The sequence below is a fragment of the Aptenodytes forsteri genome, unplaced genomic scaffold (assembly GCF_000699145.1).
Source record: "Aptenodytes forsteri isolate BGI_AS27 unplaced genomic scaffold, ASM69914v1 Scaffold161, whole genome shotgun sequence".
Lineage (NCBI taxonomy): Eukaryota > Metazoa > Chordata > Aves > Sphenisciformes > Spheniscidae > Aptenodytes > Aptenodytes forsteri.
The window spans coordinates 162,091-175,037 of NW_008795023.1; the positions used below are offsets into that span (position 1 = coordinate 162,091).

Genomic DNA, 12,947 nt, shown 5'->3' on the forward strand with positions numbered 1-12,947 from the left:
ATCACAGCCTTCCATGGGCTGAGCCCTGCTTCACCTGTCTTATAAAAACCAGCAGATGAATGCAGTACGGGAGGATTTCTTGAATATTGCAATAAGATTCCCCTTGAAAGGAAGACTGGAGACCAGCCAGACCTGAAAGCTAATTGGTATGTGTTGTATGAAACACTAGGTTTGGACTTTCTGGCAGGGTAAGCAGTACTGCTAAGATTCAAGAAGGAAAAGTAGAATATATAACCCCAAGAGTCCTTTCCTGCTCTAGAGGAAATGGTCTGAGGCAAACACAGTTGGAGCAAGAATGGAGTGCTTTGGGCTGCTCCCAGAAGCAATCCAAAGAATTTGCAAGAAGAACCTATCCAAATCCTGGTATTAGACCTTGGTTAAAGTGATGAAGAGGTGTGTCTGGCATGTCATGGATTTGGGATGCCAGTGGTGACAAACAAATGTGTTAATGGCTCTATCGAAGATGATTTCTCAGTGACATAAAAGTGCTAAACTCTACAAAATTCTGCTTTCAGGATCATATGAGCAGGTCACAGGAATTGATGCCTGGATGTGTAGGCACAGTTCTGTGTTTTGTGCATCAGCTTTAGGGGAAATCACCTAGCCTTTGTCGGTAGACGAGGTGGTACTAAAGGGCTTATGTGAGCAGGAGAGGTTGGCATTGCTCAAAGGAACTTGCATGTCATGTTCAGTATCTCAGTTATTTAAGACAAAGGGAGTACATATCTGTGCTTATGAGCAGATACGTTTCTACTGCCTTTAGGGAAAGAATGATTAGCAGCATAGCAAAAGTCATTAGAGCTGCACACTGACAGATGCCCAACTAATGTAGTAATTCAGAGGAGGGGTTGCTTCCCCACTACACCAGAATGGGAAGTGGTCTGGGTGGAGGCATGCTCTTGAAGGAGGTGGGGAGGTGAATCAGTTCAGGAAGGCAACAACACTTTTTTCCTTCTTGCCTAAATCCCATGCGAAGTGATAGCATCCTAGAGGGCTGGTGCCACAGCAGGCTGGTAGAGGCAAAGAGATGTGTTTGCCACACTCCTTTTGAAATAGGCTAAAGGGATGTGAAGAGAGTTTTGCAATCTGATTATGTGTTGCAATTTTAAAGAGCTGTAGTATCAGGTGGAATATTGTGAAGACACGAAAACCTTTTCTGATCTGCAAAACATAGTATTAGGAAAGTCATTCAGTAGCTCATTTTCATTATTCATTTTCATAACATTGTTACTTTATGTCAAAATATTTTATGCAATTTTGATTACTTTGGCACAGTTGGACCTTATCTTCAAAATTTACAATATTATTTCAGGTATATTCTTCATGTTAAGCTTTTTTCTCTCTGTGTCTGTACTCAATAACACAGCGCAGTACTCAGGAAGGGTTATTTGCATGTACTTTTAAATATACTCATTCAAAACTACTAACACAATCAGATAACGTGAACTATGCATAGACAGGATTTCTGATTCCTCAGTTCTACCATGGTTTCTGCCATTAATGCCCAGACATTTGGATAATGGCTTCTCAGGGCATGGCTCCCTGCGGGGTGTCGGGTCAGAACCCAGCAGCCAGGACCCATCCCACCCCCCAACCAGGAGCAGGGCAGCCAGGGGGCAGCGGGGCAGCCCCAGCCCTGGGCAACAGCCACCTCCCCGGGGCGCGGGTGGGGCTGAGGCCGGGCTTGCGCATTGGCCCACAGGTTGGGGTCTGGGTCAGGATCAGCAGGGCTCACGGCCAGGCACAGGCTGGGCTGCACCACAGTGGGGTCCATGGCTCTGCTAAGGATCCAGAACCAAAGTCTCGGCTTCAAAGCAGCTCCCATGGGATGGGGTGGGCCCTGGCCATGGCCCCCCCCTCAACAAGGGGTATCCTCACACCTTGCAGAGCCCTGGGGTCAGAGGTGCTGGATGTGAGGCGCCCTGGCCAGGGCGGGGCCTGGGCGATGTCTGATGGGTCCCAAGCCGGGTCAGGAGTCCCCATGGAGGTATTTCCAGGGTCTGTGCAGCTCCCTGGCTCGGGATGGGGTGGGTGATAGATCCATTCCCAGCAGCCAGTGGGCCTGGGCTGATATTGCTGGGGAGTCATTACTGGGTCCAGGGCAGGCGGGGGGGGCACGCGACTCAGGCCATCCCTGAAGAGCTCTGGGGGCATGGGGGGAGTTGGGGTTGCCCCCAAGGTGCTTCAGGGCTGGGCGGAGGGGTTCAGGTGCCACTGAGGAGGTTGGGAACAGGGGCCGAGTCAGGGGTCGCAAAGGGCGTGGGACTGTGTTGAGAGTGGGCGCTGTGGGGAGCCTTGGGGCAGGCCTGCAGCTCTCAGCCGGGGAGGATCAGCAGGGGCTGGGCCCCATGGCGCTCAGCACAGAGCTCAGGGTGGCCCAAGCTGGCTGTGGGGCAGCGGGGGCTCCCCAAAGGGGCGGCAGGGCAGGGCCTCACTGGCCAGGGCCCCAGCCAGGGAGCGGGGCAGCCCGGGGAGTGGCAGTCCATGGTGACAGCGACCAGGGTCAGACACAGGCCAGTGATCGCCAGGCAGGTCCATGGCGATGAGGCAGGTCCAAGGTCAAGCTGGGAAGTCAAGTTGGCAGGTCAGGGACAGGGTCCGGCTCTGGATCAGCGGCCCATGGCCCAGCGCAAGTTGGGCTGCCAGGCAGCGGGTGCTGTAGCTCCAGCAAGGGCAAAGCTCTGGAGCCTCAGCTTAAAAGCAGATCCCACAGGGCAGAGAGGGATACCTGCCACGGCTTCACCACAGCACGACGCTGGCAGGGAACCTCTCCCCACATCTCCAGCAGGAAGGGGGCCGCCCTCGGCTGCACTGTTTGTAAGCTGGCCCTGAGCCCCGGCAGCCAAACCTCCAGAAGGGGAGGATGCACTCAGGGCCCTTACATGGATTTTCTCTAGGTTGAGTTCACTTGGATGGCAGACTAATGCTTTTTTTCAGCATTGTGATGTTTTTCTTCAGTGTTTATATTTATCTGTAGCACTTACATCACAATATTTCTGTTATTACCCCCTTTCCCTGTTTCCCAGCCTCCTTCCTTCTTCATCTGTGTTGCAATCAATCATTTCACTTTGTATCTGCCATCTTTCAAAGCATTGAACTCTTCTGTCCACGGCACCCTGCTGCTTGTTAGTGTCTAATACTATTGCTTCCAGTAATGCTATCAGTATACTGTAGCACAGGCTAATTCTAATAGTGGCTGGGTTTGATGAGTGCGCTCTATAAAAAACATGATGTCTTCATTGAGCCTACCACTTCATCAAAGTCTGTTCAGAAGTTCTCAGCAAAGCACAATGACCTTGAATTTCACCCTGGCTTTCAGCACTGTTCAAACATATGACTTGTCCTACCATTTCAACTTCACTGCATTTTAGTGTTCTGCATTTTGGAGTTTAACCATTTTGGCTTTCTGCCACTTACTGCACACTAGGCAGAGTGTGCCAACAATAACAATACACTTAACGATAGCAAATGTCTTTAATCCAAAGATGTTTGCTAGTGTCCAGTGTCAACAGCATAAACTAAGGAGTCTAATGCTAGATCATCCAAAAGTAACATTTTCAAAGCCATCTCTTATCCTTAATGACCAGTTAAGGAACATGATGAAAAAAACAAGGTTAACCTGCTGTATCCATGTATTCTCAAAGCAATTCTCCTAGTGATGAGTATATGAAGTTTCTCTTTCTGTTCTACAGCAATATAGCAACTGTACTATTAATAATAGGATTATACTACAGTATGTAACACTAATATTATAATCATATTATTGTATTGTGACTGCAGTGCTCAATAAAAAGCAACAAATTTGGAATGACCCTGAGATTACCTTCTTTGCGTATGTCATCCAGCACTTTGTGAGTAACAAGGTGAGCAGCAAACTGCTGCAACTGCTTCATACCGGTATAACCTGATGCCCTTTTGCTATAGCAAACTGTGAAATTGTCTTTTCCCTCAACTTTCTCATTCCCAGTGATTTCATTGCTCCTTGAAATTCCTCTCTAGGTGGTGCCCCTTCAGCCTTTGCCTGCTACCCTGTTTACCCAGAGTTTCTAGGGTACATGCGTCTGGAAGAGATGGCAGGATTTGGCACTCAACTGGAATTCACCCTTCCTACTTTCAACACCATCTCATACTTCACTGCCAGTTCTCAGGAACCCTTTTTGCATTTGTGTTATTGGCCCAGGCATATTGCCATACAGCTTAGCCCTTGCCTGTATTGAGTAGTGATGTCTCCAGGCTTTTTGATTTCTTCACTGCTTTACACAATGCTTTTACTTCTTCAGCTTCTCCAGAAGTCTTGAGTCACTTACTCAGTCTCTGTAACTTCTAGTTTTACTGCTTGTCCAACTTCTCCATGGTTGTTTAGGCCTCTCATAACTTCCTCCACAGTGCTGAGGATCAATTTGCATTGTCCACCCACCCTGCAGAGGAATGTCTTTGGCATTGCTAGTTATTTATCTGGCACATTGTCTCCATGTTACCTTAGCTACCTCCTTTGCAGAGCTCTCCTTTTTCTTATCCAGATAACATCAGGATTGATTTGCACTTAGTTCTTTTTTTAATTTTACCATAACTTTCCCCACAACTAATTCAGTTTAGCTAAGTGTGTATGTCTTCACAAGGGAAACATATATTGTCAGCAGTCAGATCTGTGTCAGCCAACATACCAGCCTTGGGACCTCCTCCAGCTAGTAGGTTACAACAATTAACATAGGCTGAAGTAGAAATTGCAAACTGGAGGCTACAGCTTACCTGTATAAACATTCTTGCCCTGCTGCAAAGGTGTCAGCTGTGTTTAAAAACTGGCACTGGACTGATTTAAAAAGAGCATATCAGTAGTAATAGAAATATTACATGTTACTGACACAGTGTTCAATTAAACAGAGCCAGCGATACGTCACATGATCAGCTAGTGTATTTGTGGAGTTTTGGGAAAATGGTTCAACAAAGGCCTGTAGCAATGTTTTCCCTTTTCCAGCTCCGTATTTAAACACTCCTTAAGCTCCCAGCTGTTTTCCAACTTTTGTCTGTTCAGTAACAGAGAAAAGAAGTTTTGATATAATGGAAAATGCCATTAACAGGTTAACTTTCAACTTTGCCTTGAACTTCTTAAATGACTGATTAACTTACTTCCTGACAGTTTATAGAAGAAATGAGGGTTGTAAACAGGACTGCTTACTTCTTTCTTATCACTTAAGTATCTGTTTAATTTATTCATCACTCACACACTAACTGCCTAGAAACAATGCAGGGTGAAGTGCTTGTAACCATGAATTGCACAAACTCATGCACTGGACGAGAATCAGGATAAAGGCCAAGAAACCACTAAGTCATCCTTAAGCCCTAAAAGTGTAGTCTACAGTTCAAGTGGTGCCCTACAGGCACTTTCCACTAAAGTAAGTGGCTTTCAGTGTCCCACAAGCATGACACTCATGAATGAGTGGGTACTGGATGGGACCTTTGTATACAATCATCTAAGAGTGAGAAGGGGAAATGACTTAGGAGTTTATATTGCAGTTTGTCTAGAAACAGAACCGTGAAGCCCCTTCCTAGCATGATACCGGTTTAAAAGAACAAGGTCTTACTGAGGAGGCACTGCTGCCTTTGGCCTGGGTCACTGAGAAGTAACCAGGTAGCCCTGTCCTGCTGAGCCTGGGTAGCTCCTCACAGGCTACGTTGGTAAGGCACACTGCTATGCATAGCAAAAAACAGAGAGGGGAGGGATGAGACAGTGTTTGCATCCAGTCACCTTTGCTTTTCCAGCCCAAATGAGCAGCTTCTCAGTTTTTTTCTGGATCAGTGAGGAGAACACTCAGGGAAAGTCCAGAACAAGGCCTGAATTTAGCATCAGATGTAAAACATGTCTTTGAGCTTCTCTGAGCACTCAGCCAACATCACTGTCACTGGGCTGGTTAAAAAAAAAAAAGGTACCTGATGACATCTCTTCTCAGTCTCCTCTGTGAACTAACACCGCCTTTGACAAACAAACACACACACACACACACCCCAAAACCCCCACCATTTTGTAAGGCAGAGGTAGAACAAAAACATAATATTAGCTCTCAGGAATCTGCTTCAAAGATGGACTCATTTCTATATTCTCCTCTATGCCCTTTCAAATTTAGTGACAAGATGTATGAAGGATTACATGAAGGTTGACCCTTGGCATAAGAAAAATACATTACTGCATTATTTGACAGCAAGGAAAAAATTGCTTCTTGTCTGTGTAATATTGTCCTCATCATTAAAACAACCTGCTATATTATAGTGTTGCTCTGTAGCAAAACCACTTTCCATGTCTCTCAAGCTGGCTGTGTTAATAAAAAAGCTTTCTGTTTGCCCTTGGTGTGTGGGATGTGAGCCTACGAATTACTCTGAAAAGAAATTCCTTCTTGTAGTGTAATTCTCTGGTCTGTATAATCATACTTTTGGGTCATACTTCTCAGCGCTGAGCCAAAGGTTGGTTAAAGTGGAAGTATCAGGTGATGGTTCAACAGGACAGTCTCAGTAAAACTCCTCTTGCTCTTTACATGGAATGTCAATGATGGTTTAGCATCCTTGGTTACCCCTCCTCGAGCTCTGAAAAGTCTGGAGAAAAATTCCAATGCCGAAGTTCAGTGTGGTGTTTATCACAGCTGTAACAGGGAGACGCAACACTAGAAGCACCCAAAGGGAAAAAAAGAGACTACTCTTATTGTCAAAAGTGATGGTGTACGCTCAGTATCCAGGGTGATCTCATGTCACCAAATGGCATACAGCAACACCAAAGAGAAGAGACGCATGCTCCTTCTTCAGAGAGGAGGCCAAAAGGACCAGAGAATGAGGAGAGGCATGAATAAAGCTGGAAGTTGTCATCTTAAAAGAGCGAAGGCCACACATGTCTGCAAAACCATGTGTAGGTCCCACACCAGTAATGATAGTATATTCAGGAACTGGAAGTAGAACAGCTGTTTCAGTGTGGTGCTGTCAGTGCCTACTACTTTAAAGATGACATTTTATTAAATCAGTGATATTCTTTGAGGATTTTTCATGGCATGAGGTTGCAGGAGCTCAGTCAGTGGTGGGACAGATGTTTCTGCGCTGTGGTCATCGTGCAGAGCAAACATACCGTAAGAAGCAGTAAATTTTCTACACTGACCACAGAAGAAGTCTCAAGGGGGGCTACACAAGGTTCATTCTGCTGACTACTGCAGCTGCGTCACTGCTCAGGGACCACTCGCTGTTTCTGTTGCTGCTCTAGATTTGCTATTCTACAAATACATCCACAGACACTGCCTCCAAGATGCTACTGTTTTAGAGCTGCTTGTATGGTGGCTAGTTATGGCTGAATTAATTTCACAGCCTTTTCAAAATTTATTTTTCAAGTGTTGTGTGATCCTTCTAAAATGTTATGGTAATCTGTTAAATAGCACTGTACAGTTTGGACTCTGAACTTATTTTGCTAGATGCAATGGTTGTAAGTTTCCAATTAACTAAAAATTAAGCATTAACTGGAACACCTTAATTGAAAAAAATATGAAAATGTTTTAATTAATTTTTACAATTAGAAATTAGTAAGTAAGTACTAGTAATTAGCTCCCATAAAGTTGTACCTTGACTTTCTTCCTAAACATTTGTAATGCCTAGGGCCTTTCTTAAATCACTCAAGCATGACAATTTCTTTCAGCGACATTAACTTTCTGTAGCAAGCGTTACTGAACTTGTTCAAGTATAATTTGCTTATGTTATGCCTTTTTGCTTACTCACATGACTAAAGTACTTTTCTCTCCACGCAGTGGCATTACTAAGTCCCTGAGTTACAGAGAAACATGCTAGGAATACAGATTATAGCTTTCATATTTTGTTTCTGTGGGCTGGGAGCTGCTATTGCTGCTACTGCATCGAATGAGTGGAAAGTCACTAGTCGAGCATCGTCTGTTATCACTGCAACCTGGGTTTTCCAGGGTCTTTGGATGAACTGTGCCGGCAATGCACTGGGTGCTTTTCACTGCAGACCTCACCTTACTATCTTCAAAGTAGAAGGTAAGTAAGTGTAATTTAACTGGAACATATGGAGAGCTATGTGTATTGCAAGATGTGAGCCTGAGGAGAAAAAGATTATTTTGGCTTGTGCAAGAGATTATGATTAAAGCATTGTGATGAATATAAGTAAAGGATATTGTAGGCAGAATATCAGAAACAACTTTGCAGGAATGATATGTGTTCCAAGAAAGACGGTAAGCTCTACTCTGTGTTTGGTAATATGCGATAAGTATACTGGACAAAGTTCCAGTAAATAAGCTATCAGTAACAAACCACTGTTAGCAGAGAGACGGACTAAACTGTCTTCCAGCTCTAATTTCCATGCAAAAATAAGTGTCCTGCTTGCTGGATGGGGAGAGGAGGAAAGATAGCAAGGTCTGTGACAGCTATCGGTGCTCTTTTTAGTATCTTAGGAAATTAGATAGCAAAGAACCGCATCCACGAATATTATGCAAATATTCACATGCTGGAAATTAAGTGCGCGTGTATATACTTGCTGTATCACAGGCTAATATTTTAACTTTAAAGATCAAAGGTGTGCTGTTTCAGAATGTCCATTTTAATGGAAAGCATTGGATTTGGAAGCCGTCTATCAGAGCGTAAAAACAAATGGGGTCTTCTTGCCTTATATCAGGAACGGGTTTTCTCAGAGACAGGGACTAACTAAAAGTCTACTACGCAATGTGTTTCCTGTTTTGCTCTGTGTATAAAGCACTAAATGAAGAGGTTTGTTTTCTATTTGTTGTTAAGCCTTGAGACAGTAGGCAAGATAGTGTTTTCAGTGAAACTGTGTGTAAGCACTCACGAGGGCAAGGGCAGAGGGACTGCTCGCTTCTGGATGTGAGCAGCACACGAGCAAGATGGAGTCAGAAAAGTAGAGTAGGAAAAAATGGGCTAAGACACTGGTATTTTAGGGAACCAGAAAAGAAATCCAGGCTAGACGGAACCAGTCTTTCAAAGCTTTTATGAGACCAGGAAAAAGCACAGTTATAACATATCAACAGCCAGGGGCTGAACGAGTTATAAACCGTACTGTTGCATGGTTGTTACCATATTACATAAACAGGGTCATACACACACACCCACCTCACACACACGAGGAAACATGGAAACGCAGGGATGTTACAGATCCACACCTTTTCTTGCCTCTCATGCCCCTGCCACATCAGACTGCATGCTGGGACATACAGATCAACTCATACGTACAGAGGATTTTGACATAAAACTCAGCATCATTTTTGTACGCATTTTATCATGCCCTGCTCCAAACCATCACAAATCGCATGTAAGGGATGTGAATGGATAAGAATTACTTCTTTGAAAGAATGCTGTTCATCAAAAATTACTTAAAAGGCATAGAAACTCACACATATGCTTTAAAAGCTAATATTATATCTTTGCAAATCACCATTTATGCATTATTTCTGCCAAGATTTAGAGAAAAAAAACCAACTCTTCTTCTCAGGCATATATGATCAAATTTGTTTAAAGCAATGTAAAGTACTTCAGTAACTAGTAACTACCATTACTGCTATTATTAGTAATACAAAAGCTGCTTTCAGAATAATCAGCTGTAATCCATTTGCCACTTTGTATTGTTACTATTATTTTGATCACTGACAGATTGAAACTTGAATAAACAAAATACGCATCATTATGTGTGCATCCTTTGAATATATACTTAAGCATCTGAGTAAGATTTTACTTATTTGCTGTTTAGAGTAACATAGACAAGAAAGTCACAACAAATTAAAGTAGCACGCTCTTGTTAAAGTAAGCGAGTAGCAAGCTGCTGTACTGACATTTGGGAAGTCTAATTTTAACCTGCTAGTGCATGCACCAGCAAAGGGTAATGTTACATGTAGCATAAACACTACTGAGAAAGAGTGAGGTATTTTGTTTGGAAAACCTGCTAAACATAAACTCCTGGTAATCCAAGGAAAACAAGAGTTCAACATGGAAAGAGCTTTGCACTCTCACTCTGTCCTACATTGTAAAACAATAAAGCGCTCAGATTAAAGAAGTAATGAACTCCCATCTCTGTCCTCAGAGCTTCAATAAACCATCATTACTGGCATACCGACATTAGGGAGGGCTGGCAATATAACTTCTTCTTCTGCACATTATGATTTTATGGAATCTATTTGCAATTTGTCCTACAGCCAAAGATAAGTCTGTTACACAAGCTCCTCACTCCATTCCTACCAATCCATATTCAGGTTACCCCACAGAAAGTATTAGCAGTAAATAACACAAGTCACTTCTACTCCAAAGCAGATGCATTCGATCATTAAAGTTTTGATTGCACTTTTGGGGGGATTCTGCAGGAGAGGCTTCTACATAAGCTCTATGAAGTTTTAAGATTTTTTTTTTTTTCTATTTAAATCACAGTAAACAAAAAGCAGACTCCAGAGGTCTTTCTTTTAGCAGGATTACCCTGCGGTCATTGGCAGTATGTAGAAATATGCCAGAAGTGACTTTCAGTTAAAGGACTAGTTGTGCTGATAGGAGCACAGCCAAGGCAGTAATTGCTCAGCTTCTGTAACCCAGCCCACCTACAGATCTTGAGGGTTTCGAGTTTCTGGAAGTCTGGGTTAGCAGGGCACACTAACGGTATCCAAGCTAGCTGGGCTGTTGCCAAATGTACGTGTATGTTTACATGTATAGCCACAGTATACTCCGCTGCAGTGACTGAAACATTCAGATGAAAGATCCTGGAGGAATACTATGTATTTACTGTAGCACGAATAGTAATAGTGGTGTAGTTACAGTCATTTAAGGCAATGGTTGTGGGGAGAAGCAATATCTTTTATTAAATCATCTGCTTTGGGAGAAGTATGCAACAAAGTCATTCATCAGATCTAACACAAATACAGCAAGCTTCAAGCTAAATATTATCTGGGAACATTGCCTCTTCAGTTAACTTGGTTATGATTAGCAGTGCACCAGATATACTCATGGAAATTATATGATCAAAACCAAGGGACCATTACACATGGGCATAAACTCACACAGTCAATAAACACCAAAAATTAAAACTAACAGACAATATTGTTTAACAAAACCACTAATCTCTGATTAACCTCTCAGTCCTTATCAATAAGAAGGACCCACAAAGTACCTTCAAAGGGTGAGCCTGGGAACTAAAGCTCCTAACTTCACTAGAGTCAGAGCTGTTGTGGACTTCAAAAAGATACTGACATTTTATAGCAGAATTTCTACCCACCCCATCTCCTGCTAACTCCTTAGTGGTCCACAGGCAGTAGTTATCTCTCTTCTCATTCCTCTCATGTTTATCATCCTGAATTCTTACAGTCCCAGAATCCTCCTGATTTGACAAGAGCTATCTTTTAGTTGTCTATGGTAGCACTGCTTAGATACTTTATTTAAGTATTTTGCTTTTGGTGATGCTAGAGAAAGCTGATTCATTCACATAAAAAAACCATCAGTGTAACTAGCAAACTGAATTGTGCCCACATCCCTTTCCCATGACACCTCCCTAGTCCGTCAAGGCTTCTTCAAATACTTGGTTCAGCATTTGGCATGCCTAGCCTACAGTGCTCTTTCATGACTCCTCTGGACTCTCTGGTTTTCCATGCCATGCATTCAGGGAGGTGTACCAGAAAGAGAAGAATTGTGCTTCCTTGAACCTTTGAGCCTCAGATCTTCTGCTGGCATCCCTTAGTCTTGCCAGTGCCTGTTTTGATGGAGCCAGGTGGGGCAAGCAGTGCTATCCTGATGGTAGCCAATATGGAAAGGGCAATGCCCTGGCGTTCTGGGTCACATCGACAGACAGACAGATTCAGAGCTGCCGTTTCATGAAGCTGCCACTGTAATACAGCTAAGAGGTGGAATGGAGCTGAAACAAGGCAACTACTGTTGCAGCACCTGTACCCAGAGCAGCCTTGCTTAGTCGAACACTTCCACCCCTTGATCACAAGCCCATCTGTATGTTGCATCTCTTCCTTGGTGACCTGAGGTGTCATGGGCCCACCGAGCTATAAATAATTCCCCCTTATGTTGCCAGTCCAGATCCACCCGAGCCACTTCAATCTTAGCAGCCTGATCCGCCTGCTGGTTGTTTTCATGTTCTTCAGTGGCCCGACCCTTGGGTACGTGAGCATCAGTTCCATGATGTGCACAGGGGATCTTCCCTTTGAACATCCAGCCCAGCACCGGCAGTCGGGGTGCCAGGAGGAGCTGTGCTTCAGTGCCGATCACTTCCAAAGCAGCTCGAACCCCTTCATAGGCTGCCAATATCTCTTTTTCGGTTGGAGTACAGTGGGCCTCGGATCCTCTGTATCCCCGACTCCAAAACCCTAGGGGTCGACCTCGAGTCTCCCCAGGTGCTTTCTGCCAGAGGCTCCAGGTAGGGCCATTCTCCCCAGCTGCGGTGTAGAGCACATTTTTTACATCTTGTCCTGCCTGGACTGGCCCCAGGGCTACTGCATGAACTATCTCCTCTTTAATTAAGACAAACCAGAGTTTGTCTGGATGTGGAGAGCAATGCCAGCCGTGCTTCGGGGTGACACTAGCAACGTTCCCAGAGGGCTCAACCTAGAGCAGGAAAGGACTGACGTGAGAGTTTCCCTCACTAGACAGAAACTTACTGCCAGGGAAAACACTAGTCATTTGATTACTGCCAGTCGACAGCGAGCCAGCCAGGTATCTGTGTGGCAGCCAAGGCCAGGCTTCTCCTGAGCCTATGGGGAGGGAACTTAGTGATAAATCCCCCAGCGCTCAACGCCGCTGCTCTGTACTCATCACAAGTGGGGCTACGTGGGGGGCAGGCTGAGCGAGGGCTGGGGCCAGAGACTGCGCTCCTGCTCCCCGCTGCCTACCTGCTCCCCGCTGCCTGCCAGATGCCCGCACCCTTCCCGCGCCCTGCACGTTGCCCGCAGCCCGCTCCCTGCCCGCTCCCTGCCCTC

At 44.6% G+C, this 12,947-nt stretch overlaps 1 protein-coding gene across 1 annotated transcript in view; it reads left to right on the forward strand.

Annotated features, from left to right (window-relative positions):
* The first annotated feature begins 7,805 nt into the window (after positions 1–7,805).
* CLDN10 (claudin 10) overlaps positions 7,806–12,947 on the forward strand; it is a 63,198-nt gene continuing 58,056 nt past the window's right edge. Inside the window, exon 1 of the mRNA XM_009275809.2 lies at positions 7,806–8,019. Coding sequence (XP_009274084.2) covers positions 7,806–8,019 — 214 coding nt within the window. The remainder of the gene's footprint in view (positions 8,020–12,947) is intronic.